The 24,616-nt window shown below is 50.8% G+C and overlaps 9 protein-coding genes across 9 annotated transcripts; 4 read left to right on the forward strand and 5 right to left on the reverse strand.

Annotated features, from left to right (window-relative positions):
- Nucleotides 1–2,231: 2,231 nt before the first annotated feature.
- LOC100903400 (antizyme inhibitor 2-like) lies at nucleotides 2,232–4,165 on the forward strand. The gene is made up of 7 exons (XM_029110600.1): nucleotides 2,232–2,412; nucleotides 2,675–2,898; nucleotides 2,991–3,148; nucleotides 3,251–3,416; nucleotides 3,524–3,665; nucleotides 3,786–3,877; nucleotides 3,956–4,165. Exons 1-7 carry the CDS (start codon nucleotides 2,232–2,234, stop codon nucleotides 4,163–4,165), a joined length of 1,173 nt encoding a protein of 390 aa, XP_028966433.1.
- Nucleotides 4,166–5,878: 1,713 nt separating this feature from the next.
- LOC100897765 (lactoylglutathione lyase) lies at nucleotides 5,879–6,831 on the reverse strand. Its single transcript, XM_003740237.2, has 4 exons — nucleotides 6,666–6,831; nucleotides 6,446–6,525; nucleotides 6,193–6,307; nucleotides 5,879–6,115 (listed from the first exon to the last, which is right to left on the reverse strand). Exons 1-4 carry the CDS (start codon nucleotides 6,802–6,804, stop codon nucleotides 5,922–5,924), a joined length of 528 nt encoding a protein of 175 aa, XP_003740285.1. The 5' UTR covers nucleotides 6,805–6,831; the 3' UTR covers nucleotides 5,879–5,921.
- Nucleotides 6,832–8,050: 1,219 nt separating this feature from the next.
- On the forward strand, nucleotides 8,051–10,895 carry LOC100898163 (ornithine decarboxylase 1). Its single transcript, XM_003740240.2, has 9 exons — nucleotides 8,051–8,299; nucleotides 8,761–8,984; nucleotides 9,100–9,257; nucleotides 9,347–9,512; nucleotides 9,629–9,770; nucleotides 9,858–9,949; nucleotides 10,035–10,240; nucleotides 10,350–10,391; nucleotides 10,572–10,895. The coding sequence occupies exons 1-9, from the start codon at nucleotides 8,119–8,121 to the stop codon at nucleotides 10,609–10,611; spliced, it is 1,251 nt and encodes a 416-aa protein (XP_003740288.2). The 5' UTR covers nucleotides 8,051–8,118; the 3' UTR covers nucleotides 10,612–10,895.
- FRG1 (FSHD region gene 1) lies at nucleotides 10,891–12,590 on the reverse strand. Its single transcript, XM_003740241.1, has 4 exons — nucleotides 12,430–12,590; nucleotides 11,556–11,903; nucleotides 11,280–11,422; nucleotides 10,891–11,176 (listed from the first exon to the last, which is right to left on the reverse strand). Exons 1-4 carry the CDS (start codon nucleotides 12,536–12,538, stop codon nucleotides 11,054–11,056), a joined length of 723 nt encoding a protein of 240 aa, XP_003740289.1. The 5' UTR covers nucleotides 12,539–12,590; the 3' UTR covers nucleotides 10,891–11,053.
- A 67-nt stretch (nucleotides 12,591–12,657) lies between these two features.
- Nucleotides 12,658–13,557, forward strand: ATPsyndelta (ATP synthase, delta subunit). The gene is made up of 2 exons (XM_003740243.2): nucleotides 12,658–13,000; nucleotides 13,244–13,557. The coding sequence occupies exons 1-2, from the start codon at nucleotides 12,741–12,743 to the stop codon at nucleotides 13,470–13,472; spliced, it is 489 nt and encodes a 162-aa protein (XP_003740291.1). The 5' UTR covers nucleotides 12,658–12,740; the 3' UTR covers nucleotides 13,473–13,557.
- Nucleotides 13,558–13,930: 373 nt separating this feature from the next.
- On the reverse strand, nucleotides 13,931–16,410 carry LOC100903686 (ADP-ribose glycohydrolase ARH3). Its single transcript, XM_029110604.1, has 9 exons — nucleotides 16,196–16,410; nucleotides 15,863–15,940; nucleotides 15,604–15,727; nucleotides 15,376–15,511; nucleotides 15,045–15,237; nucleotides 14,752–14,945; nucleotides 14,475–14,648; nucleotides 14,235–14,317; nucleotides 13,931–14,157 (listed from the first exon to the last, which is right to left on the reverse strand). The coding sequence occupies exons 1-9, from the start codon at nucleotides 16,208–16,210 to the stop codon at nucleotides 14,045–14,047; spliced, it is 1,110 nt and encodes a 369-aa protein (XP_028966437.1). The 5' UTR covers nucleotides 16,211–16,410; the 3' UTR covers nucleotides 13,931–14,044.
- Nucleotides 16,411–16,497: 87 nt separating this feature from the next.
- LOC100898455 (dynactin subunit 3-like) lies at nucleotides 16,498–17,854 on the forward strand. The gene is made up of 4 exons (XM_003740242.1): nucleotides 16,498–16,548; nucleotides 16,853–16,998; nucleotides 17,111–17,311; nucleotides 17,452–17,854. Exons 2-4 carry the CDS (start codon nucleotides 16,857–16,859, stop codon nucleotides 17,658–17,660), a joined length of 552 nt encoding a protein of 183 aa, XP_003740290.1. The 5' UTR covers nucleotides 16,498–16,548; nucleotides 16,853–16,856; the 3' UTR covers nucleotides 17,661–17,854.
- Nucleotides 17,851–20,172, reverse strand: LOC100898020 (acid phosphatase type 7). The gene is made up of 8 exons (XM_003740239.2): nucleotides 20,000–20,172; nucleotides 19,704–19,913; nucleotides 19,375–19,586; nucleotides 19,172–19,269; nucleotides 18,773–19,044; nucleotides 18,446–18,675; nucleotides 18,170–18,310; nucleotides 17,851–18,056 (listed from the first exon to the last, which is right to left on the reverse strand). The coding sequence occupies exons 1-8, from the start codon at nucleotides 20,127–20,129 to the stop codon at nucleotides 17,961–17,963; spliced, it is 1,389 nt and encodes a 462-aa protein (XP_003740287.1). The 5' UTR covers nucleotides 20,130–20,172; the 3' UTR covers nucleotides 17,851–17,960.
- A 482-nt stretch (nucleotides 20,173–20,654) lies between these two features.
- Nucleotides 20,655–22,636, reverse strand: mRpS22 (mitochondrial ribosomal protein S22). The gene is made up of 7 exons (XM_003740244.1): nucleotides 22,468–22,636; nucleotides 22,098–22,276; nucleotides 21,830–21,991; nucleotides 21,441–21,604; nucleotides 21,100–21,309; nucleotides 20,911–21,016; nucleotides 20,655–20,829 (listed from the first exon to the last, which is right to left on the reverse strand). Exons 1-7 carry the CDS (start codon nucleotides 22,562–22,564, stop codon nucleotides 20,740–20,742), a joined length of 1,008 nt encoding a protein of 335 aa, XP_003740292.1. The 5' UTR covers nucleotides 22,565–22,636; the 3' UTR covers nucleotides 20,655–20,739.
- Nucleotides 22,637–24,616: the final 1,980 nt, after the last annotated feature.

A 24,616-nucleotide genomic window follows, 5' to 3' on the forward strand; every position in this document is an offset into this window, starting at 1 on the left:
ACAGACAGACAGACAGACAGACAGACAGACAGACAGACAGACAGACAGACAGACAGACAGACAGACAGACAGACAGACAGACAGACAGACAGACATTTTTATATATATAGATAGATGTATGTACCTATATAGGAACTGAATCCGGAGAATTCATTGGAATCTTCCAGGGAGACGTCTTTTGGTAGGACCTCGACTGCTTGTCCGCCTACCGGCATGCTCGGATCAGTTTCCGGCGAGCTCATGGCTCAACGGAAGCTTGAACCTTCTTATGTGAACTCTCACTTATTGTTGGTCATATCTGACCACATCGGCAGGGACTTCAAGCATGACTTGGGAAGCGGGACCGGCCCGATGGTGAATCCGAGCCGAGACAAAAAGGATCCCCGAGTTCCCTGACTCAGAATCTCTCTCATAATCCCACGTGTATTCCGATCGATTCGTAGATCTCCCAGTTCCTGATTGACGGATGCTTGACTTCCTCGTACCGTATATCGCACTTTCGTGAGTGGAACTTATCCTGGTGGGCTCGAGGTTCCTTGGTCAGGCAAGAATTCGTCAGATTGTGCGTCGGATGCTGCGATCGATCGAACTACCGTTCTTTTCCGAACGGGCAAGACAACCCCGATATCCTCTGCATCGATGAGCTCCGATGCTCTGCGACTTCGAAGGGAAGTATGTATTTCCGAATTTCCTCCTCGATTCGGGAGAGTTCGGTGAAGCAGAGCCCATCCTAGCTCCGTACGAATGAGAGTCGAAAAAGCATCGGACACCCACACTTTTTTCTGCGAGATAGATAAGAAGAGAGCTGCCACGCTTCATCTTCTTCCCAGTGATAAAAGCTGAATATATCGTCTAGACCAAATTCAATCACGACTTCTAAGATGGCGACCCGATAGCAGAATAGTAGCGGCGGGTCGATGGCAAATGTGCTCATGGTGAATTCAAGCTTTTCGGGAACCGGCCCTCGTCATAATCGACGAATCTCCCGCCACCTCGACGAAGCGCCCGACGTCCGCGATCACAGGGAATTACGAATCGACGATACCGCTCGTCAAAGCCTGCTCATTCAACATCTCGAGCTCCGCATGCGACAGCTCTCAATGCGGGCGAGCTCCTCATGCTAATTTTTCAGATCACCGTTACTATATCATCCCATGCGGCTAGCGAATGTCTGTAAACAGAATCGTGTGGAGCCGGGAGAGCTCCCGCATCGAATATGAATCGTCGTATCGATCGTCAGGCCTCATTGAGCTCCTGAGTTCTGGACATTTCGGTTTCCCGTCGTTCGAAAAAGGATAGATCTCACCGCAGTAGTCCAATCTAGGCGTATCCCTCGTGTTGTGGAGCGCACCGCTCCTTGATGGCGTGGAAGAAATTCATCGGAGCCGGAGAAATGCCACCATCTGGAAAAAACGCGGTCTTCGCTCTCGCGAAGTCGATAGAAATGGAGTGCCCGAAATTCGGGAACACCGCTCTTCATGAGGCACCGATTTTTTCCAGGTCGGAGGCGAATCCGATCTTCCGAGTAGTGATTCCGTGCTTCGGTCTCGGGTGGAGGAGGAACCCCTCATTGTCATGATTTGAAGATTTGAACTATAAACGAGTTGTATCGCTCAACAAGGGCAAGCTTAAATTGGAGCATCACTATGTTCGGAGAGAAGGAGGGGATTGTCGAAGATCAGTGTTATTTTCTGTTTTCGCTTCCTCCTCGATCCCGGAGTCGAGTATTCAGCATTTTAAATTCGTAACCCACGTCGCCGACTTTCGAGCCGCTGCCCCGGTTCATTTCCAAATGTATCCCAATGCGTAATCTTCAGAAGTGACCACAGATGCCCTTGTCGAACCTTGGTATATATGCGTGCTGGATGAACGGCTCCGATCACTTGTGGAGAGACTCCGTCTGAGGTCGGCCGGCTCAGAAGTGCTCATCGGTTGTGCTGTCAGGATCAACGCGGACTCATCCACCGAATAGAAGACACCGTGACGGCTTCTTGTAGCGAACGGATCCCCGACGTCGGGAGCGGTAAAGTACCGAGGCATCTCGAGACGCTGCTAGATATTCTGGATCGCCGACTCAGGCTTCTTAGTTGATCCTGCGCATCTCGCCGATAATCATGGCTGCAAAACCTCCCCAGGAATTTACCAAATATCGAATCAGCGGCTGCGCGGAGTGTCTGACGGAGCTTGATCCCGGTGAATAAGGGGGAATTTCAGACCTTCTCCACAATCCGATGGAGGTTCCCCGATTCGATCAGTGGTCGAGCGGAGAATTCGATGCGGTCCAACTCGCGCGCTCGATAGTTTCGAAGAGTAAAGATATCGAAACTGCTTTCTATGTCATCGATCTCGACGATCCTCCGCGCAAACTGAAACTTTGGCGCGAGGTGCTGCCTCGTGTGCAGCCGCATTACGGTGAGCTTCGGGCATGGAGTCGCTTGCGAGAATGATGTCGCGCTGCACGCATGAGACCACACGGTGCGATGTGACACCCCTGAATATCAAAATTCTAATAATGCATTTGTTAGGTCTCTAATTAGGCTTCCCTGGTATAGTTCATCTCAATGACAGAACGCACATTTTCCGATCTCTGTATCCATGATCGGAACACAGCATGGGAGCTCGAGGCACATCTCGGTTACGAAGACCGACTTACCGCGCTCTGTTCGTCTTGCAGCTGTGAAATGCAATCCCAACAAGGTGCTTCTGAAAGTACTTGTCGGATTAGGAATTGGTTTCGACTGTGCATCCAGGAACGAGATCCGCCTGGTGTTATCGCTGGGAGCCGACCCTCAGAAAATCGTCTATGCGCATACGATAAAAAGTCCAACTTCCATCCACTTCGCACGAGAGAAGGGAATCCGCCGAATGACCTTCGACAACGTCAAAGAGCTGCAGAAGGTATCGAGTGCTATAGCTTTGGGTACCCCGCCGCCCTGAGGAGCGAGGATTCCGACGACGAGCGATTAGAGGTTTCAATTGTTCCTCAACAGATAAAAGAGCATTTCCCCGAGGCGTTGCTGATTTTGAGGCTGCGAGTTGTCGATGAAGATTGTTATACGATGACGGACAAATTCGGATGCCCCCCAGAAGATATCCCCAGCGTCGTTGGGGCGGCCAAGAATCTAGGACTCAATTTACACGGCTTCAGGTAAACTTCAATCATTCGAGTTCGCGGCTCGACCATCTTTCGTGGGAAAGCACGGGTCCTCCGGGTCGGATATAAGTGACATCTTTAACGATTTCGCCACAGTTTTCACGTGGGTTGCCAGAGCGAGAAAGATCGCACTTCTGTCACCGCTCTCCAGGTTTGTAAAGATGCGGAGAAAGTCGCGCGGCAGTTCGGGTACACCCCGAAACTCATCGATATCGGGGGAGGCTTCGATTGCAACAAGGGAGACGAGCAAACTTTCAAACAGGTGAGATAGAGCGACCCGCGATGCGAATCCCCTTCATACGTTTTTCTGATAGATGTCGAGCTCATTCCTAGATTTACGGAATCATTCATTCACATTGAATCATGCAGATTGCGGGAGGCATAAGCACTGCGTGCGACTCCTTGTTCCCAGCCTCGGAAGGTTATGAGGTCATTTCGGAACCAGGAACTTTCTTCGTAGGATCAGCCTGTAGCATCTGTGCTATGATTGTCGGCAAGCGTTATCTCAGAGGTGAAATATTCGACTTCCGATCTTATGTTATCAGAGCGCCGTCGACTCGCAGGATGATCTGTCTGAGGATGGTCACCAGAATTCGCCGAACGGATCTGATCCTCCTGGCATGAATTACAGGAATGACGCAACTCTACCTGAATGAATCCGTGTACATCTCGTTCAATAGAGCGCTATTCGGAGATAGTCACATCAAACTCCAGCCCTTGAAAGTGAGCTCAGACATTTCTGGCATTCCCAGGGTGTGTTGAAATTCTCGGGGGTCTCCGAGAAGCATTTGAATTTTTCAGGGATCTGAAATATTCGATAAAACAAGCATCGGGGAAAACTTGCAACCAACTCGAATCTACGGCGTCAGTCTCGATGGAATCGACCGCATAATCCCATGTTGGCAGTTGCCGGAGATGGAAATAGGAGATTGGATCCTGCTCTACAATCAAGGCGCCTACTCTGAAGCAATTGAATCGTCTTTCAATATGCTGGATTCACCCGATCGGTAATGCTCGGCAAGGACGCATGAACGAAGAAGTCCGCCTCGATTCTCTGGACAGTCTCAGCAGTCTCTAGAGACTCGGCGGAGGCGAGAGATCTCAATCATGGAGAAACCAATCAATCAGACGACACCTGATATCGAATACGAATTCCAGATTCTACCGTTCCGGGAGCCCCGAGCTCATTGAGCTTGTGCGGTGAGAAAATAGATAATTTTTCTAATATCGGTCGCTTCCATGTGAGGCTCGCTCGGCGTATTCGGAATATTCGGTCTTGACGGTGCAAGCGCCGGTCGCCAGAGGGGAACCGCGCTACAGAACCAGCGCCTTGCATGCTTCATCGGGAGAATCACCGCGTCTGCCGACTCCGATCACAGTTCATCTCATAATTGCAGGAACCTATCGGATGCAGAGAAGACTGCATGAGAAATTCACGCATCCCATTGTCGACTGCCCTACGAGCAGGGACTCCGCTGTAGAGATGCTCCAGGGCCATAATCGGAGTGGAACCCCATATAGCGCGTCGCTTATTTCCCGGAAACTCATCCAAGCTCATCAGAACTCGAGGAACATTGCTCAGACTACGTCGTGATTCGTGAGCCACCTGTATGAGTCTAATCTTCGTCTCACCGAAAAGTGCCGCTCCTCAAGCATGCGTCATTTTCGCGTCCAGCAATCATATCCCGTAGTTTTGCGAAATTATCCAAAGCGTCATTCCATTTCTCTCGTTTAACGGCGAGCCAGTTTGCTGCATATGCTTACCTTATATGACCTCGGTTCCCTTATTCGGATATAATTTTCTCCTCTTCTCGAAGGAGCGCGAGCGATAATTGAAGGCTCATTAGCAATAAAGTGAAGGAGGAGTTCCCATCATCCGTGTAGGCTCTCAATCGGTCTCCAGAAGGCGGCTTTGATACATACATATTCAACGCAAATCAGACAGCTCTCTTCCGAAGATGTATCTATAGATATATTGTAACGTTCCGATAACGAAGGGCAGGAATGATGCCCAGCTTTATTGCTAGATCTGGTATTCATGGCGCTGACATCGCCAGCGCATCAATATCCAATTGATAAGCCTTGGAGGCGAAACCGGTTCCCTTCGAAGGCCTTTGCGGCTGGATCTTGTCCCTCCGCGAAACCACAATGGACAGAACATATACGTTAAAGGCCGGAAGGGTCAACTGGCAGAGCTCGGAAAAAGCCGAAGTACATTCTCAAGACTTGTACATACGTACTAATTCGAGGCTTTGCGGTATTCTCTACATTCACATCAGTTTTCATCGTTACACTATACTCAGACTCAATTCGCCTTTCTTCGGATTGGCAGCCTCGATTCTCAAGAGAAGTATCAGCGAAATCGGCTCCGGCTAGACAGACAAGTCAGAGGCTCGAGTTGTCTGCCAAGGGCTTCTCTGAGCCCAGAATCTGTGGTGGCTCGTCAAAAAAAGCGATTCTAACCCTATCGTCGAGCTTCAATTTCGCTAGAGACATACTTGTCCGACAGCACCCCGTCGCGGCGAGGAGTGGAGCTGTCCAAAGACCCTGCTTGGTAACTCGTAAGCTCCAAGGATTTTCGGTGCCAAGTTCGTCACAAACTTATACAAGTAGGATTTTTCGTAATTCTCTCGATTACGGAAAAATGACTCCAACATCCAGCAGCTCGGCCTGCTCCCGAGTGGAATCCCTCGCGTTGGTCGACAGACAATTCCAAAAGCGTCGATGGTGAAAGACGAACTTTATTGCTTCTGGACGGAATCCATGATCAGCATGATCCCTTGTTATCGGCTATCTCTATCCAGTACCCGTCGGGATCCTGAATGTACGCAAGGCAGTGCATTTTTCCCTCGGTCAGCCTTTTGGCGAACTTGACGCCTAATTTTTCGAAGCGTTCGCAAGCTTCCTCTTTGTCGGGCACTTGAATACCGATGTGGCCGTATCCTCGAGGCTCAGTATTTCCTGGAATGAAGTCGCTCATCACTTTCCTGCGTAGACAAAGCCAGGATTTCCCCGGAGTGGAGGAGTAGTCGTCATACCATTATGATAGCCCGGGAAGTCCGGATCTGATTCGGTCCCCCAGTTGTGAGTCATTTCAAGCGTCGCCCTCCGCGAGTCCGTCCAATGCTCTCGTTCCGTCGGATCTTTGGGAACCTGGCGTGATTATGAAAATCATAAAGAAATGACTCGATTCTTCCCACCGAGAGGCCAATCATCAGAAATATGGTGAGAGCCTCGCTCGCTGAGAATCAAAGCAGCTACTCGCTACGACATCTGGCATAAAAATCCAACCTCGTCTGGATTCTCGTATCCCATGAAATACAGCGAGAACTTCATTTCAGGGTTGTCGTACTTCATCAGCAAGGTCATTCCTGGCGAAAGGTTCCAGAAACAGAATCCAATTACCATCTATCCGAGGGTGAATCGATCGAGCGGGCTCCATTTCATCATCCGTCCCTTTCCATGATTTACATGGATTGAGCGTCATGATTTTTGCTCATGAAGCACTCACCGAGGACTCGCGAGTAGAAGTCCAGGCTCTTCCTCGGATCTTTTATCCGGAAGGAGGTCTGCTGCACGAAGTAAGCGTTCGTCTCCTCTTTCGGCAAAGAGCAGATAGCCTCGGCTTGGGCGTCAGTGAGAGCGGCCATTTCGCTCCTTCTCCGGAGTTTCGCGCGTTCTGCCCATTTTTATACTCGCTCTCCTCGCTCTTCTAGGCTCCCAGGCTTTTAACGACCTGAGAAATCATAGCACACAATCACAATAGACGAATTCGGCGCGGAGTTGAGACGAAGTTTATGACAGAACTGGAGCTGCGGGGCAGGAGCGATTCGTCTGGGCCATCGTCGTGAGAGGGTGCGGCTACGCGGAGCTCATCTATCGGAAATACACGGAGTCACGGCCCGTTCATAGGCGGCCAAGAGCTTTGATGTGAAACCGTGTTCACACGGGAAAGCAAGGCCGAAGAGCATGAACGCAGAACGGATAATGTTGCTGAGAGCAAAGCTGAGGGGCAGGGACGGCAGGTCGATCGAGATCAGCAGCTGGTGATTTACACGAAAGGGGTCAGGGAGCGCTGTGCAAAATCGTGGAGGTTCTGCGGTGCGATTTGTGAATACTACCGAGGCTTCACAATCGCCGCAGCAACGTGACTCGCGAAACGTGGGTCTTCTTCCCAAGATCGCCTGGCCGCGGATTCCATCCCAAACGGTTGCTGAATGCCTCTGCTGAATAGCTAAATGGCTAGTAAGGCTCACCATGGAGCCTGCTCGTGAGAGACAGCGGAACGCGGTCCTCGGGACCACGTTGACAGAAGTTTCTCTACTCATTCGACCGAAGCACACGGACGAAGCTCGCGCAGGTCCACTTGGGACCGATTCCCATCGCTGAAGTCTCAGAGCTTCCGCAACCGGAGGATGTTCTCTTTTACATTGCCCCGCGCGAATGTCGACATAAAACAAACGGAATTATGAGGATGAGGTCCAAAGCTTCCTTGGTCTTCCAATCCAATAACCGCGATCGGCGGCTACATTCCTCAAGGGTGGCTTTCGTTCAGACAGCGATCACCGATACAGCTCTTGAGCCCGAGATCCCAGTCCAGGCAGATCAAGATCGACAGTCGGTACGACCCTAGTGACGGAGGTATCGCCCGCCAGTATCGTCGAGCGCATGCAAGAAGTGGATAGATTTGATTGCTGTTCTCTGTGGCCGAATCGTAAATACGAGCGCGGGCGTGGTAGGGCACCGTGGGATATCGGGTTGTCTCTAGATCCCCAGGAAACCCGACGGAGGTCTCTCGAGGGAAATACGTCTCTTTCGCATCCAGCTGAAGATAACGGTGGTATTTCCTGAGGTCAATCAAGTCCCCCTTAATCTGAGAGTGGAGAGCGAGGAATCGAGCCGTTGTGTCGGTTCGGTTAGCTCGGAACGATCTCCAGTCCATCTCTAGAGCTCAACGAGCTCAGATGGATGTTCCCTATCTCGATGTCTGGTCGAGCGCTGGGCCCGATCCGGTCCAGCTCGCGCGGTCGATAGTTTCCTGTAGGAAGAACGAGGAAACCGCCTTCTATGTCATCGATCTCGACGATCTCTCGTTCAAGCTGAAGCTCTGGCGTGAAGTTCTACCTCGAATTGAACCTCATTATGGTAAGCAACAGGCGCCGAGTCCTCCCCCATTCCACCTACTCGATTAAATCGTACCTCGTAGTGCCGTCCCAATCTTTCTTCCCTTTTGGCGGATGTCTATGATTCATCAGCGAGTCGATACAACATAAGCGTGCTTGCAGCGAGCACGCGTGGCTTGAGTGACAATCGCGTGAGAGAATGCCTCTCGCGACATATTCTTCGTTTTTCGGCTGGGTAGGCCTGCGGTGGCTAAGGTCCCGCAATTAAGATGATGCGAGATTTCGGAGCGACGGGGCGAAGCGGAATTTGGAGGAGTCTCCGACATATCTGTGGATGGAGTGCTAAATCGACACGGCGATTCATTCTTTGACTGGAACCTCGAACGAGGGGATGCACGCGAGCTCAAGACCCCTCGTAGCCGGACCAGAACCCTCATCTGTCTTCGGAAAACGATTTCTTGCAGGTACTTTTCTCCATTGCAGCTGTGAAGTGCAACTTCAATAAAGTTATCCTGAAAGCTCTCGTTGGGCTTGGGGTCGGTTTCGACTGCGCTTCGAAGAACGAGATGCGTCTGCTGTTGTCGCTCGGGGCGGATCCTTCAAAAATTGTCTATGCGCATCCAATAAAGTGCCCGACATACATCCGTTTCGCGAAAGAGAGAGGAATCTATCGTATGACATTCGACAACGAGAGGGAACTAGAAAAGGTATCGTGAATGCTCCCTCAGTAGGAGATGCTCTCCGCTGGCAAGGGCTAAATACACAGAGCCCCATTCACAAGGCAGGACGATCTGGTGAGGAAAAAGGTTCTCGTCTTCCCAGATAAGAGATCATTTCCCCGAGGCGCTGCTGATACTTAGATTGCGTGTAGTCGAGAAAGATTGCTACACCATGACCGACAAATTCGGATGCCCCCTGGATAATGTTCCCAGTGTCCTAGACGCAATGAGGAGGCTCGGGTTGAATTTACACGGCTTCAGGTGAATGATGGAATATGCTTGCTGTGCGCTATCTATTGACATCGATCGTATTCGCTTCCCGGCGCGGCAGGACCCCCCTTTTTCCGCAGCTTTCACGTGGGTAGTCAGAGTCAAGAGGACGGCACTTCGGTGAGGGCTCTCCGAGTGTGCAAGGATGCCGAGAAGATCGCTCTTGATTTCGGTTGCGCTCCGAAACTAATCGACATCGGTGGTGGCTTCGACTGCAATAGGGGCAAGGAAACGTCTTTCCGGAAGGTTCGCGTGAGCTACCATCGGGAAAAATGGTTTTAAAGATATTACTCCGCGCGAGACATGAGTTGAAACGAGAGGCCAGCTCCTAAGCTGCATTGAATACGCAATGAATTATGCAGATCGCCGAAACCATAGGCACGGAATGCGACTCCCTGTTCCCGGCATCGGAGGGCTATGAGATCATTTCCGAACCCGGAACCTTCTTCGTTGGATCAGCATGTAGCGTTTGTGCCATGATTGTTGGCAAGCGTGATCTCAAAGGTGATCGACTCGGAAATAACTTTCCTCGAGGATCTCGTTCAGGTGTTGATCCTCTCACCAATGCCATCCTATTCATTCGTATTCAAGGCATGACGCAGCTGTACCTGAACGAATCCGTTTACGTCTCGCTTCACATGGCACTCTGCGGCGACAGCTATATCCAACTCCAACCATTGAGTGTGAGTGCACGCGGCCGAGAATCCGTTCCGACTACTCTTCGCCTGGCTCACCGGTGGAGTCTGAGAAAGTGCGTGATTTCCTTAGGGCTCGGAGATTTTTGAAAAACACACCGTCGGCGAGGGTTTGTATCCGACTCGCATCTACGGCGTCAGTCTCGATGGGATCGATCGGATCATCCCGTGCTGGCAACTGCCGGAGATGGAAATAGGAGATTGGATTCTGCTCTTCAATCAGGGCGCCTATTCGGAAACCATTGAGACTCCTTTCAATATGCTGGAATCGCCAGATCGGTAATATACGATGTGTATACAAGGAAGGAGCGAGAGAGATGAGCGGGGCAGCAGTTCTCCACTCCTCATCGATGAAACAGAGAGATATCATGTTCAATCCGAATTTCAGATACTACAGATCGAGCAGCTCCGACGTCATCGAAGCCGTGCGGTGAGCAATCTTAACAATGGTGGAAACTCATACGACGGTGCTTCTCAATCAAGGCTGCCCACGATGAAGTGATGTCTCCCGAATAAGATGAGCCTCGTGGAATCCCAAGTGCTCCATGTCCGCAAAATCGATCACCGAAACTCCTTGATTGCATCATCGCAAATCTGATCTCTGTTACAGGGACTTGTGTGATCCCGAAGCCACGGACCGAGTTTCCTGAACTCCTGCTTGTCTTCCGTCTGCCAAACAACAACATGAGGCCTTCATAGCGACATTCGGAAGAATTATTTCTAACGTTGCAATCATTACTCCGCGTTCGTCTTATTCGTCCTTGATGATTATCCCTCGTTTAGAGACTTCGGGCATTGCGGGAATACATACTCGTCTCTTCAAAAAGCTGAGTGTTCGGACGGAGACCGGCATGGGTCTCGACAGCAGGATCACCGCAAGAATGATTCACCGATCAGCCGAGGAGAGACGGGAAATAAATCTCGAGGAATCGAATGTTACGGTCACAATATTTATTTCATAAAGGATTTTCATTCGTCAAGAAGACTTACCGGTCCTCTTCGGAGGATCAATATGAAGCATTTGTACAGAATGAATACAGCGACCAAAATTGATTCCTCGCAAGTCTAGAATATTTGGGGCTTTCGTGCTTCCTATTTACAGAACTTGTCGCTCTTCCCCTTCGATCTCTTGTCTACGATGGCTTCGTATATACTAGCCCCTTCAGCTTCGAGCTTCTTGATATCCTCGCGACTCAAGCCCGCTTTCCTCGCGATCTGTTGAAAGAGAAGGAAAAGTAGTTATTCATCATCGTTCAAAACTCCGCTCTATCCAAAAATTCATGGTTCTATTCCCACAGATCTGGAGCATCAGGTGCACCTTTTTAGGGTCAGCTATCTTGGATTTTTTGACAGTATGGTCGTCGCCGGTCGATTCATAGACGAACTCGCAGATCTCGTTGTCACCTTTGACAGACGGAGCTGAAGCGAACAACTCTCCGCGACAGGCCGTAACAAAGTTGTCTGGAAAGTCGAAGTAAGGCATGAGGATCATGAACTAAGAGCTCCCCCCCTCCTTTTCACCATAGATCTCGCTTCATTCCCTCCAAGGAGTCGCTTCGTGTACGACCTTGCAAAAGTGGGGCCCATTACTAACTTTTTGCTCCGGAAAGCATCGCGGTTTTCCCCTCCTGGAAGACGGGTTCGAAGTGCTCAAGGGGTCCGATGGCTTCGGTGAGAGCCTCGAGTTTGCATTGGATATTGTCAACGGAGATGAATTTCCCGTAACCGGTTTTCAGCGCGATTTGGGTCTCGTTCGGCCGGATAACGGTGAACATTTGCGCGGGCTCTGGATTGGGGGCGTCTTCGGATACCCACAACTCTAGGGATCCATTATCTTTGGCTCCGATGAATCTTCCATCCGACCATCTGACTGCGATGGTGCCTTTCAATTGACCGACGGATGTTGCTTTTCGCCATCCGGCTGCGCTCGATTCACCTTCATCTGAGAAGGAGGGAGAAAATTCAGTCATGGGGATTTCCCCTCGACTAGGATAAGTCAAAAGCCCGAGCGCTGCGGACCGCTCTCTGCAACTCTGAGGGCGTCACAAGCCCTCAGAGTTCTCGAAGGCGAGAACCCATATGATATAATGAAAGGTTCTCGTCTAATAATTCAAATTGATAACATAAATTATCGAAAATGATTATCATCTCTGATAATATCATATAATGATTAATAAATATCAATATTTCACCGATGAATCCGATCTCCAAATCGGGGTGCTATTGCAGACCTCATGTCTCGAGAAATATTATTGTGCACCTCGATATTGTGAATCGAGGAGCGAGCACCCACGGGCCAACAAATTCGGCCTTGATTTCTCCGAAGTTTTGCAGGTCATGATTGCGAACCATCTGATCCCCGGCAGCTTCCCCCGGGACCGAAACGTACTGACAACTGTCAAGCGACTTGCTCGATAGGTTGGCTGACTCTGACTTCATCAGCGAGGCTCGACGTTCCTTGCACTTACCGCTACTATGAGACCTTTTTTTTTCTTTCTTCTTCTTTTTGTGCTTCTTGAAGGGTTTCTTGTCACCTTTGAAGGTGAGTCTGGCCGATCGTGCTCCTCCATAATCCATGCTTTCGACTCTGGAGTTCTCCCCTCGCCGCGGCGGTTTGTGGTGAGCTGCGGTCTGCTCGAAATGGAAATGCGTTCATACATTCCGAGTATCCCAGTAACGGCTCTGATTCGCTACCCGTGTCCGCGCATCTCTTTCGTCCCTGCGTGCGGTGTCGCCGATCTCCTGAAGGTTACGAAGGGTTCTCTTAGCGAAATTAAAGATGTTCGCCCTCCGCATGAGCTCGGCCGTTGGCCGTCAGCTAGCGCGTGTTTCCGCTCGCGGGTTCGCGGACGCACCCACAGGCATGGCTTTCACGCTGGCTTCACCGTCGAATCTGTACTTCCATGGTGCAGATGTGCGCCAGGTCGATGTTCCCTCATACTCGGGGAACTTCGGTATTCTGCCAAACCATGTCAGCACCAGTGCCGTGATAAAACCGGGAGTGGTCGTCGTATACCCTAAAGAGGGCGACTTGCAAAGGTGAGCCAGAGAGATGCAAGGAGAGGCTGACATAGTGGGAAGTTCCCCCCACCTCAGTCGGAGGAGTGCGTGACTCGGAACTGTGTCTTCGTTGGCGTGCTACCCCGAAATCTCATACCTTTAAAGTCGCGTCGGAGTTATCGAAGTCCACGATTGCTCGACGGAGGGACTGAGTTTGGTTTCGCCTCCTCTTCCGCCGCGTGCAATAATGCGTGAGTCTGAAATCCAAAATCAACGTTTCAGATTCTTCGTGTCTGCCGGAACCATCACCGTCAACGAAGATTCCTCGGTTCAGGTGATCGCAGAGCAGGCGATCGCTGTCGATCAGCTCGACGGTAGTCTGGTCGGAGCAGGGCTCGCGAAGGCCCAACAGCAGCTGGCGTCAGCGTCCACCGAGACGGCGAAAGCTGAGGCTCAAATCCTCATCGAGGTGCATGAGGCCATGCAGAAGGCTATCGACGGTGTTATTTGAGCGAGCAAATGAGTTTATGATGTATATCCGGTTTTAGGTGGAATAAATGATAGCAGGAAGGATACCGCTTTCGCTTGAGATGAAACTCTGATTGATTTTTAGTGGACGTCGATTTCGGGTCCGCTGTCACCCGATGACGTCGGAGCTCGGGGCGATGATTCGACGAACACAATCGAATCCGAAGTTTGATTTGCTGTTTTCATCGAATATCGATGGTTCGCTTGGCAGTTTCAATTGCGTTCATATATTCTTGTTTTTTCCTCAGGCTAAGGTTCCAGGTCAAGGATACGGACCGTTTGCCCCTCGTGTACAGACGGATCTACATGATTCGCCAATTTAATTCCCTCACAACAGATATGCTCTTCGAGGCTAGAAGAGATCACGACGAAGTCGAGTTCGTAGTGGTGGCTGGGAGTTCATCTCAGATGAAGTACTGAGGAGAAGAGAAGACGTCAACGTAGGATATTTTATTCTACAAGAACGAGCAATCTCTATACACATTATTGTATTTAACATGTGCATTCCGCCGCTCTGGGGGCGTAGTGAACACTTCAGCTTCTGGAGAGACCGCCTCACTGTTGAGTTAGTCTAGCAAAGAAACCTTCGGCGTACTGCTCCGCGAGCTGAACTCCCTCGCAGTGCTTCAAAACGTCCTCACCGATGTCCGCACGTCCGTAGTACGCCCCTGGAGTTGGGAATATTGATCGTGAGAACTTCTCTTGTCTGCTGGTCGAGGCCTTCGACTCTCTCCCTTATACGAACCGGCTATGGATGCGGCCATAGAAGCTATGGTATCCGTGTCGCCACCGAACTCGATTGCCGTCAGTATCGTCCGGAGGATGCCGCTAGGTACCTGCAAGTCATGATACCGAATCATGATAACATTCCATCAAGACGAGCAACTCAAAAACTACACCATGGAACGAATTCTTTAAGGCTGCTCTCGGCTCGATTTCGGGCTTAGCCGATGCGCGAGATTCGGGGAATCTTCTTCTCTTTGACGAACCCACCTCAAAGTCTTGCGACGGTTTCAAAGCTTTCAGGAAAGCGTAGACAGCTGTGGGGACTGATCCAGGTGCGGAGATGTCGTTGCCCAGTTGCTCGCAGAATTCTTCTTCGTCAATAGCTGTTTTGCCGAGGAATCTCAGCACGAGGTTCAACTTCTCCAAATAAATCCTGGAACGGGCGGAAAAATTCGTGAGATGGCGAGTGGATGATCGCTTCTCGTCTCCCCTCCGGGGTCGCCTCCACGAAGGATGCTGACTGCTCGACTACTCACTCTCTGTGCGAAGCGTCGACATGATCGACTTTGATGATGACGTTCCTGAGTTCATTGACGAATCTTTTCGGATCGATTTCCTTACCCTCCTCGGTTTGCAGAGCTATCCGGACCGCAGCCGCCTGAATCACCGCACCGAGGACGGCTAAGCCATTCGAATGCGTTATCAAACTCTGGCGATGAGCTGTTGTGATCTGGGGAGGGAAAGTGAATGTCCTAACCGAGACTGTGCGATGTTCCCCATCGTTTCCTAGGAAATCGGGGGAGATAAAATATTCAGGACGAGTACCAACCATCAGCTCGATAGGATCTTTCGCATGGAGCAAAGCCACTGGACTGACTCTCATAGCGGCTCCGTTACCGTAGGATCCCTGACCGCCGAACTGCTGTCGAGCCGGCTCCAGAACGGCCGATTCGTCCGTTGACTCGTAAAGCTTCTCTGTGGCTATCGCGGCGAGGACGTGTTGGGCTCCGCTGCCGTACCCACTGATTATGGGGATAGATTTTGGCTCAGTTTCCCTTTAACTCAGATTTGTGCACCGCGCGACCCCTGCATCCCGTTCGCGAAAAAACATGCGAATTCGTTCTTCTTCTCGGACGTCGTTCTCGCTCGACTATTCTCACCGTCTTGGGTCACTGAGGAATTCGTGCGCGTATTGTCCCGCGAGATCGATCAAATTCAGGCCCTCGTTCTTCAAGAGCGACTTGCACAAGGCGAAAGTCATCGCGGTGTCGTCCGTGTAGGGTTTATACGGCTGGTCTGAAAAAGCCGCATCGTGAGCGAATTGACCGATTCCGCGCGGCTCCGTTCAAGCCCCAGGAAGAATCGAAAATCGAGAGACTGTTCCTTACTTCGTTTCTGAGCAGCCTCGTCCATGTGTTCGAGATAAGAGTTCAGCACAGTAGATGAAACAGTCTGATCTCCTTCGAAAGGAGCGCCGAGACAGTCGCCCGCTACTCCACCTACCAAGCAACCCTGGAAGATAGACGAAAAGAGATTCGGCTAAAATCGATGGTGGGAAGAACCGGGATTGGGGCCGTAACTTTTTTCCGGGGACCTTCGAACATCCAAATCAGCTTTCGATCCCAGCCGAAGCGCGAACTTCCGAACCTTGAATCTATCCAACGATATGGATCTGGCCATCGTGCAAAGCAATCTCTGGATCGGCGCCGAGCCGAGGGTTGTGACCTGGAACCGCAAATGACCTTTCAGATTCATTCCACAACCTCTTTGTCTGTCGACACCTCAGGATTCGGTGAAGAGCCATCCGTTCTGTTCGTCAGCCGGGACGGACCGGCTCCGCGATAGAGTTCTGATTCTGATCCCGACGCGAGCTCATCTGATCCCGTTGTGCTCTCCACCAGCAGAGGCGGAAAACTCCGGGCGAGGATCTCTCTCACTGTGTCGGAATCTGAATCGATCGTCGGAGACCCTAGCGCTCACCTTGCAGATGAGCATGGTAGCGGATTTCACGACGGAACAGAGACACTCGAGAGAACAGGCTCCGCGAACGTTCGATTTTCTTTGAAGCGCGAAACACACTCACTGGCGGGTGGAGACCGGTCTACGGAGGCTAATTCTTGGTTGATGGCAGATGTAATAGGAGTCAGAACCCAATCGTCGATGTCCGGCGGATTTTCGAGTCAATCCTCGATCCTGTCATTCAATTCCAGCGCCTCTAGGACTCCCCACTAAACGACGGACAGCGCTCCGTGCTTTACGTGCTCCTCCTCCTTAACATACTACACTTACTACTGCGTTCGAAAAAGCTCGATCGGAAAAAAGAATCCACAAGGGTAAGGATTGCTGACTCCCACTACATCTTCCTCGCGGAAACCTGGTGGGTCGAAATGTGTTCTGGCCTCTAACGGAAGTGACACAGTCGAACGATTTGAGAAACGAACCCGCTCCGCTCGGCGCTGACAGTATCATTCAGTGACTACTACACCCGGGTATTCTCGGAAATCTCATCGGCACCACGAGATGTTTAAGGATAATTTGTTCAGGAATCCCCGTCCCATCGATGGAGGAAGTTTCCTGGGACGAGAGCTCCGACGTCAATTTCTTTGACCTTCACTGATTCTTGATTGTGGTTCCCAGAATTATGGACGCTTCAGTACTGGAGAAGCTCGAAGGCAGGATAGCTTCCTTGGAACGACGCGTGAAAGGCGATCTGGCCGATCAAGATCAATCGCTTGTCGAACGCTTAACAATCATCGACAGAAAAATCAACTCCGCTATCCAAGGTAAGCTAGTCGAGAGCGATTCGAAGAGACGGCTCCAGGTCTGAATGCCAGCACTGATACTCGATGAGCCGAAATTCTGGCGACGGATCCCATTCTGGTCGATTTCTTGCAGATGAGGACAACCTCGGAATACTGAAACGAACCGATGCTCTACACACGCTCCTCGACCCCAGTCTCGAGCACAATATCGGGGTCGACAGTTGTACGAAATTGGCTCTGGTCGAAGCGAATATGGATCGAATAGAAGAAGCGAAACAATTGCTCGAGCAGATGGAAAGTTCCCGGAAGGTCCTCGAGAGCGCCCACATAAAAAGTAGGTTGGGTTTCCAGGCTTTTATCACCAAGAATTCGTAGTCGCGGTTATTGTTCCGAACGGTCCCTTCTTGCTGCGAGTCCAGGGCGGGCACAGCGCTTCCGAGTCCAGGGGATCTGAACCTCATTCCTCCTCCGCAGCTGTGCCGACATATTCCGGGAAGCTGGCTTCGCTGAGTGAAGCTCAGGCTGAACAGGTGACGCAAGCCGAAGCTCTGACGCGGCAGACCATGAATATGTTCGAGACTTACAATCGTATGATGTCAGATATCGATCGCAAATTCGCTGTGTGGGACCAGCGGCTAGCTGCAGCCGAAGAAATGCTCAAGGCTAAAGAAGGAGCAGCGTGAACTGGAATACGGGAGGTTGTATATTTTCGGAAGGTCGGTTCGTTGGGAATTTCAGCCCTAGAGCTCGGATCTCGAGTCAAGCGGCTGCACGATGTGGACATGGACTCGCGATTCTACGCGGGCAGGACTTGCCCGTTATCAGAATGCAGGCCGGTGGGCCTCGGATCGAAATTAAAGAAGTCCGTTGAGGAATATCGAAACACGATTCTTTATTCTAGAGGGAATGACAAGAGAAACTTTGTGAGACCGGCAGGTTACCTGGATCGGAAACTTTCGACAGAAAAACGCTTGATCTCTCTGTCACTGAACGACGCTTGCATCCAGAGCCATGTCTGGGTCCTGCCACGTCGGATACGCGGTATCTTTGACTATGACGATTTCATCTAGGACGCGTCCCTGTCAAAAGTGAATGGATGCTAGTCAGGAATTCCGCTCGGTGTCGACGAAGACGATCGCTGTCGAGAATTCTTGGCTGCCGATTTCTGGGGAGCTTTGACTTGGGTACTCACCTCTGGCACCGCGACTTGTTGGAACAATAGTTGCGTCTTCCGGACGACGCTCAGGCGTGAAAAGGTGTACACATCCGATGATCGGAACGCACTGACGTTCAGTGGATCATCTCCGAAAGGACTCAGATTCTCTTCGCAGCCCTGTTGACGAGCATCGGAAATTTCGAAGAGCCCCAAGACCATCCCGGTAGCCCCAGTATCCGATAGGAGCCGGAGGCGACTTGTTGCATTGGCGGAATCCAGAAGAGATTCCCCCATCAGGATGAGTGCTCTTACCGGTGATCCTGTCACTATGTGGATTGGAGCATCAGGGTTGCTGTATGGTTCCGATTTGTTGTTCTGGACGGTGGCATTGAATACCGGCCAGAGTCTTTCGTACGAGTGTTGGTGTCCCGTCCACATGATGTCGACACCGAACTTTTTGAGGAGAGGTTCCAAAGCGAAATTATTCGTGAAGGGCATCCCGGTCCGTATGATGCTATTGATTCTATCGCAGTCCCCATTGCCTGAGGTGGGAATTAATCGTGTTGTTGAAAATAGCGAGAGCTGGACAGAGCTTCGGAGCCCATAGGGCGAACAACCTCGTCTCCGAATGTGCTGTACCAAGGTTCGTGCAGTACATCGGTCGATGAGCCATTAGGAAGATCCACGGACGTTTCTCGCGGTTCTCCTGCTCGTTCGCCTCCGTGAGATCTTGAACCAGCCAGTCGAACTGATATTTGATTTGTTCAAATCCAAAATGCAGGAAAAAGTAGAATTCCGCCGATATCGAGACGATATGCACGGGACCGACGTTGAAGGAATGATAATGGTTATTTATGGCCTTTCTCTGTCTGTTGTACATCGAGAACCTCGCGTCGTAATTAGAGAAGTTGCTGAAAATTCATCCTTGGTCAGAACTTGACCACCAAGAGGCCTCAATCGACGGAAACATCGTAGACGGAAAATGGTAGCAAGGAAGGCTCCGAGCCCTGTAGGGTGATTTCAATTTTTCGAACTCACTAGTGGTATTCGTGATTGCCCGGGCAGACCTGGTACGGGACATAAGCAGCGATCGGCTCTATTTGCCGCATGAACTCGTCTCCTCTCCTCCCATTGTCCTGAAAAACGTTGAGCGTTCATTTGAGGGGAGATTCCCGGGTATGATCCTCTAGACCCATCGAAAACGATTATGATACGGAATCGATTCTCCGCCTGATACGTACGTCAGCCATATCATAGGCGAGATCGCCCACATGGAGAACAATGTCCGCTTTTCCGTTTTGTACCTCAGATTGGAGCAGGGCGATGGCCCGCCCGTTCTTGTTCCCCATGTCCCCGTATATCAGGAAGGAAGGCTTGAAGTTCGCGTCGTTCGGAAGCGCTCTGAACCAGTAAACCGCACTCCATCCGTCAAGAGGATCGCCGCAGTGATAATCTGCGGCGGAAGCTCTCGATTGGAAGGAGCGTCGCGCAGTAATAAGCTCCCTTGGAAGCCAGCGGAGGCTGGAATATCCATTCTCCATGGAATATATCTTGATTCATATGAACTCACAGTACATGGCTCCGGGTATGAGTTTCTTCAAGACGGCCCTGTGAATGTAAAGTTTGCGCCGCTCGCTACCAAAGTCCTGGTAAAGAGTGCTGTAGCCGGACGCTCTGCGGGTGAATTTAAGTCCACTGCCGCCCGAGAGTCCGTACTCCACGACAGAATGGTTTGTCGGCGCCTGAGTGACCCATGTGACGATCATCTGAGTTTCGTCGGCTGGAGGAAAGAATCCACGGTGGGTGAGAGCTCCACAGCGACTATCGACCCGAACTCGATCTCTCTGTCTTCGCAACCAGCCATACCTCCGAGACTAAGATGGATCTGTTCGGGCTGCGGATAATCTTCGTCATCATAGTCCGTCAGAGCCGCGACCGTAGCCGAGACGGAAAGCAACAAACACAGCCCGGGCATCCACATCTTGCGAGAAAACATTAGACAGACGGCACCGTTACTCTCGTTGGAATGAGGACTGCTGACGAGTGTTCCTGATATCGATCGGCGATGATGGAGCGATCCCGCATCGACGCTCTTCAAACGAGATAGGACATTCGATGTTTGTTGCAACTCTTTTCGAGCTCGAGGGGCGAGAATGCTTTTCTTTGGAACCCGATTGAATGCTCTCTCCACGAGTCCATGCTTCCGTAGGGGAACTCTCCGAGAGTTGCGATTCCGGATCGGGAATTCCTCAGAAGAATTAGGTAGGTTTTCTCGCGGAGCAGGCTTTGGTAGGATTCTCCTCGATCTCCGTGTTCGCGATTCCGTCTGAGCTCCCGAGCGCCAGAAATTGCTCGAGCTTCACGACTCATGTCCGACATCAGTCAGCTCCAGGAGTCTCGAAACCTTGTGGATTCATCTGATGTCCTCTAACTATTCCTCAGCCTGAATGCAACTCGCCTGTTTGAGAATGAATCCGGCTCGCGGAACGAGAATCTGATGAAATTGGATTCTCCCATTCCGAACGCATGGAATCCCTCCACTGAGAGTTTTATTCGCATTCACGCAGATGATACAAACTACAGACATCATACTCGTATACAATCAACTACGCCGTCGCTGCCTGAACCTGGTCATTGTACGACTGAAGTGCCAAATCCAATTTTGCTTTCATCTGCGCCTCCAGCTTGATGTAAGCCTGCGAAAGATAAGTTGAGACTTGGTCCTGTATCTCGTCTCTTCTTTCATGATTGAGATGCTGAACGGAGATTCTTCCTACCTCAACAAAATCCATAGCTGAGCTCTTCTCATCTACCTCTCCTGCGCTCCTGCTCTCCGGGTGCACGAGGTGTAGGAGTCTCACGAATGCTGCGGCATCTTCCAGTCTTTTGAAAGTAAATGAGTTTGTCAGATCTCGACATCCCCATGATGGGCGTCATGCAATAAGTACATCAGGCTTCGATCTCACCTGTTTGTCGTGAGCAGTTCCAACATGAGCTTGTCCCCGTTTTTGACAACAGCTAAATAAAGGCACATGGGCCCGAAATGTCGAGTAGAACGTACGACATCGAATGCCGATTTCTCACTGATGTGATCGTACGTGCGGTGTGTGACCGCGATGAACCACTCATCGTCCGGCTCGAATTGAGCACAGGCTCGGTCCAGGACGAAGATGTACCTGTAACATCGACGGGTTGAGCGCGGGGAGCATATAGAAACTCCTTTGGTATCTCGGTCGCCTTCATCGTCGAAAATCAAGGGTATCCTGCTCCGAGCGACTCCCTGATGACGGAGGCAGTTACCGCTCACCATCCTTTGTCGAGAATTCTAGTGAGATGGGGCTCGGTGAACATTGGTGGAGTCCGGGACTCCCTTTCAGGTCTCGTGAGATAGGTTTGTAGCATCTGATCCCGTTCTTCCCAGCTTGCATTCCGCAAAACCCCGTTGGGTTCACGTACGACTATCGGCCGAGACTTGAAGAGAAGAACGACCCATGAATACGGTATACAGTCGGGCCCGAAGGCTTCATTCGAAGCAATTCTATCGATACAGGTTTCCGAAGCTCTCGATTTCAGGTAATTGATTCTCGGAGATCCTCAGAGGTCCCGATCAGCCGGAGAATTCATTCGGAACCCTTTGGGGTCTTCCCTCGCAAAGACAATTAATCGGGTATCTCACATCAAGGGAGAGAAACTCACCCGATCGGGAATTCCGTAGGAAATGTCGGTGAATACGAATTTGTGCTTTTCAGCGCCTTGCATTCCCGGATCCTTGCGAATGATCGCTTCGCACGGAACTCGCTTCCGCATTACTGGAGGCATACGCAGGGTGAATTCGGCGCGCTTCAAAGCTTTTGCATACTTTGGAGAAATGGTTTGTTAGAGACAACCGCTCGACAGGTCGCTCCCACACGAGAGAGTCACGAATTGTGTATTGGACATTCGATAGTCAGCGTCACGTTCTCACCGCTTGCTTGAGCTCCTCATCTGTCATTAACTTATACGATGGGACAGAGTTCTCCTGCTTCCTTAGAGCGAAAATCCGATTCAAGTCCATCCCCGTGAGCTTCTTGAGAATTTTACGTACGTCTGCATGCAGGAAAAGCCTCTCGACATCCATCGATTCCGTCGACACGTAATTCGGATCTGGAATCAGCAGGTGAGCGTCTCAAAACTTGACGACTTGAGGGTAGTACCTCGTTCTCGAGGGGGATCACGACCTTCGAATCCGAGGGTTTGAAGGGAACGTCTCCGGTGACTTGAAGCGTCAACCGCATCGAGAGATTGTCGACTTAATGTGGAACACATGCTATCCTGGTGGAAACGAAGGAACGAACCTAGTTTCTTCGGCGGACTTAAGGTGGACATATTCCTAGAGGCATTGTGGAGTGGACGCAAGCCGAATAGGCCACGCGCACAGGCACGACCAGCCATGTCTTTCGAACCGAATTATAATTCCTTGTTCTCTCGGTCGTGCGCGATGGGCTCGTCCTCTCTCCCTCTACGGAGCGGTTCATCATTTGTAAACAAACGAGCTTCGACACTCGAGGGAATCGAGCTACTCATGGGTTTGTCTAGTCGGGGCGGTCTTTTCAAAAAGGAGGCCGGTGGAAGGAGAGAGGGATGGATGATATCGCCCCACTCAGTCTTTCCCGTAGACTATTGGCATGCGGATATCTCACATGAAGGTGTGAATTTGAGATATATCGACTGCATGGCACGGAGCCATCGTGAGTTCTGATGCGGGAGCGGGCGAAAGCTCGAACAATAGGCTCCGCCGTTCGCGCAAGTTATTGAATTTAACGTATTCTTCATAGCTCCATCTGCTACCTGAATGCGGTACAATCGAGTTTCAAAGGAGTGCCCTAGTGATGATCCGCCCGAGAGCTGCACCGTCTCGGAACTTCGCTGGTGTTGGAGGGCGCTTGTCCACGAATTGCGATAGCACATCTCGAGCTTATCCGTAGACCTTCAGGATTGTTACAGGGGACGGGGGACCGGTCCCTATCGGAATGATCGACAGCTCATGGTCCCGGAGTGCATGGGCCTAATACATCCCGTGTACAATCCGATTCCGACAAGGTTGACTTTAATCTGACGCTAGAATCGTCGTCACTGAGTGAGTGCGACAGAGGTAGAATTATCTGTCTAGCTGTCTATGCAAATAGGAACAAAGCGGAGCCCCTCCTCATTTGAATGTAATCTCCTGGGTCTTCAAGGGGAGAATTAACGTGTTCGGCTTGTCGAGTCGATTATCTCACGGTAATTGCGAGGAGTCAAGGTCAATTGTGAACACAGCACGAGCCAATAAAAAATCATCGCACGGCAGAAACTTGTTTCTGCGTCACCAGCGTCGGGCGAGTCATAGCAAGAACGACCGCTCACTCTGCTGAACCATCATACGTGAATGTCGAGGACGTGGGACCCTGCAACGACCCGCTGTCCAGCTCGGACAGCTAGCGTCTACGATGCAATGTCCTCCGACGAAGATGTGTTCACTTCTGACGGTGTGTTTCGTCTTACCGCAGGATTCATATATCCATATCGACTTTTTCTCCAAACTGGTTTCGGAATCTCGCCCCGGCAGACTATCCGGGTTCGGAGTCGTTTCGTCCCGCTGAGGCATGACAGCGAGATCCTCGATCCGGCGAAAACAAAGTGGAATAATATGAGGTCGCGACGGTGTGAAAACCTATTATTTATGGGCCCGCTACGTTCGACGAGACCATATCGAGCACCAGGATACGGCTTCATTCCACGCGGTGTTTCATCACATTCAATGAGGAATAGAGCCTAGTAGTGCATATATGCCGCTTGTTACGCAGCCATCGGAAAGTAGTTCAAGGATGAACATCGTCGAGGAGCGGGCAGCTTCCGCGGGGACGAAACAGATCACCTCAATCACTTGCTGAGCAATTCTCTCACGTCTCCGCAGGACATTCGATTCAGTAAACGAAATTTTATGGGGTTCCGAATGATTGCCAATATCCGTGTGACGACTTTTTGGGATCGGTTCCACTCATTTAGTAGATTTCGCTGTGTCTATCTGATCTAATAGAGCGGCAGCGAACGAGTTCACGAGGCTGTGCCGAGCCGTGATGCCCTGCTTAGGGACGATCGCTGCGGATAACTAAAGCTAATACGTTCTAGTAAGTGAGCAATAATAATAATCAATGCTCGAGAGAAAGAGTACCGAATAAGGGGTGAGTGATCTCAGAAAGATATTCTGTGATGCTCAGAGAGAAGTCGGGACGATCAAACGGAGGAATTCAAAATATTTATTAATTCGTGTCGTTAATTTTTGACTCGAAATTAATTAATTTCGCGTAGCTCCCGCGAGTGCATCTGTTGACTATTGAACCTCATGCATCTAGATTCGTTGTGGAAGCCTACCTAAGAAGAGTCAATTCGCGATGTCGAGGGAATTTTCATTGTAATCTGTCCCAAAAGGTCCGTTATCAGAGCTACCCACTCCGGACGTTTCAC

This window comes from Galendromus occidentalis, unplaced genomic scaffold (assembly GCF_000255335.2).
Source record: "Galendromus occidentalis unplaced genomic scaffold, Mocc_1.1 scf7180000076870, whole genome shotgun sequence".
NCBI classification, from domain to species: Eukaryota; Metazoa; Arthropoda; class Arachnida; order Mesostigmata; family Phytoseiidae; genus Galendromus; species Galendromus occidentalis.

What these genes read in the sequence shown, in the direction of transcription:
- LOC100903400 (XM_029110600.1), top strand. Translation starts at nt 2,232, where the DNA reads ATGGAGGTTCCCCGATTCGATCAGTGGTCGAGCGGAGAATTCGATGCG. An exon ending in CGGCAAGCGTTATCTCAGAG is followed by an intron (nt 3,666 to 3,785) that starts GTGAAATATTCG and finishes CATGAATTACAG; the next exon opens with GAATGACGCAACTCTACCTG. An exon ending in TCAAACTCCAGCCCTTGAAA is followed by an intron (nt 3,878 to 3,955) that starts GTGAGCTCAGAC and finishes TGAATTTTTCAG; the next exon opens with GGATCTGAAATATTCGATAA.
- LOC100897765 (XM_003740237.2), bottom strand. Translation starts at nt 6,804, where the DNA reads ATGGCCGCTCTCACTGACGCCCAAGCCGAGGCTATCTGCTCTTTGCCG. An exon ending in CTTCTACTCGCGAGTCCTCG is followed by an intron (nt 6,526 to 6,665) that starts GTGAGTGCTTCA and finishes ACCTTTCGCCAG; the next exon opens with GAATGACCTTGCTGATGAAG. An exon ending in CTTCCCGGGCTATCATAATG is followed by an intron (nt 6,116 to 6,192) that starts GTATGACGACTA and finishes ACTTCATTCCAG; the next exon opens with GAAATACTGAGCCTCGAGGA.
- LOC100898163 (XM_003740240.2), top strand. Translation starts at nt 8,119, where the DNA reads ATGGATGTTCCCTATCTCGATGTCTGGTCGAGCGCTGGGCCCGATCCG. An exon ending in ACGAGAGGGAACTAGAAAAG is followed by an intron (nt 8,985 to 9,099) that starts GTATCGTGAATG and finishes TCGTCTTCCCAG; the next exon opens with ATAAGAGATCATTTCCCCGA. An exon ending in TCCAACTCCAACCATTGAGT is followed by an intron (nt 9,950 to 10,034) that starts GTGAGTGCACGC and finishes TGATTTCCTTAG; the next exon opens with GGCTCGGAGATTTTTGAAAA.
- FRG1 (XM_003740241.1), bottom strand. Translation starts at nt 12,538, where the DNA reads ATGGATTATGGAGGAGCACGATCGGCCAGACTCACCTTCAAAGGTGAC. An exon ending in AAAAAGGTCTCATAGTAGCG is followed by an intron (nt 11,904 to 12,429) that starts GTAAGTGCAAGG and finishes CCTCCTTCTCAG; the next exon opens with ATGAAGGTGAATCGAGCGCA. An exon ending in AGATAGCTGACCCTAAAAAG is followed by an intron (nt 11,177 to 11,279) that starts GTGCACCTGATG and finishes CTCTTTCAACAG; the next exon opens with ATCGCGAGGAAAGCGGGCTT.
- ATPsyndelta (XM_003740243.2), top strand. Translation starts at nt 12,741, where the DNA reads ATGTTCGCCCTCCGCATGAGCTCGGCCGTTGGCCGTCAGCTAGCGCGT. An exon ending in AAAGAGGGCGACTTGCAAAG is followed by an intron (nt 13,001 to 13,243) that starts GTGAGCCAGAGA and finishes TCAACGTTTCAG; the next exon opens with ATTCTTCGTGTCTGCCGGAA.
- LOC100903686 (XM_029110604.1), bottom strand. An exon ending in TATCGTTGGATAGATTCAAG is followed by an intron (nt 15,728 to 15,862) that starts GTTCGGAAGTTC and finishes TCTATCTTCCAG; the next exon opens with GGTTGCTTGGTAGGTGGAGT. An exon ending in GTCGACGCTTCGCACAGAGA is followed by an intron (nt 14,649 to 14,751) that starts GTGAGTAGTCGA and finishes CGCCCGTTCCAG; the next exon opens with GATTTATTTGGAGAAGTTGA.
- LOC100898455 (XM_003740242.1), top strand. Translation starts at nt 16,857, where the DNA reads ATGGACGCTTCAGTACTGGAGAAGCTCGAAGGCAGGATAGCTTCCTTG. An exon ending in AATCAACTCCGCTATCCAAG is followed by an intron (nt 16,999 to 17,110) that starts GTAAGCTAGTCG and finishes GATTTCTTGCAG; the next exon opens with ATGAGGACAACCTCGGAATA. An exon ending in CGAGAGCGCCCACATAAAAA is followed by an intron (nt 17,312 to 17,451) that starts GTAGGTTGGGTT and finishes CCTCCTCCGCAG; the next exon opens with CTGTGCCGACATATTCCGGG.
- LOC100898020 (XM_003740239.2), bottom strand. Translation starts at nt 20,129, where the DNA reads ATGTTTTCTCGCAAGATGTGGATGCCCGGGCTGTGTTTGTTGCTTTCC. An exon ending in GATCCATCTTAGTCTCGGAG is followed by an intron (nt 19,914 to 19,999) that starts GTATGGCTGGTT and finishes TCTTTCCTCCAG; the next exon opens with CCGACGAAACTCAGATGATC. An exon ending in AACAAGTCGCGGTGCCAGAG is followed by an intron (nt 18,057 to 18,169) that starts GTGAGTACCCAA and finishes CACTTTTGACAG; the next exon opens with GGACGCGTCCTAGATGAAAT.
- mRpS22 (XM_003740244.1), bottom strand. Translation starts at nt 22,564, where the DNA reads ATGGCTGGTCGTGCCTGTGCGCGTGGCCTATTCGGCTTGCGTCCACTC. An exon ending in ATGAGGAGCTCAAGCAAGCG is followed by an intron (nt 21,992 to 22,097) that starts GTGAGAACGTGA and finishes ATTTCTCCAAAG; the next exon opens with TATGCAAAAGCTTTGAAGCG. An exon ending in CCTACGGAATTCCCGATCGG is followed by an intron (nt 21,605 to 21,829) that starts GTGAGTTTCTCT and finishes CTTCTCTTCAAG; the next exon opens with TCTCGGCCGATAGTCGTACG.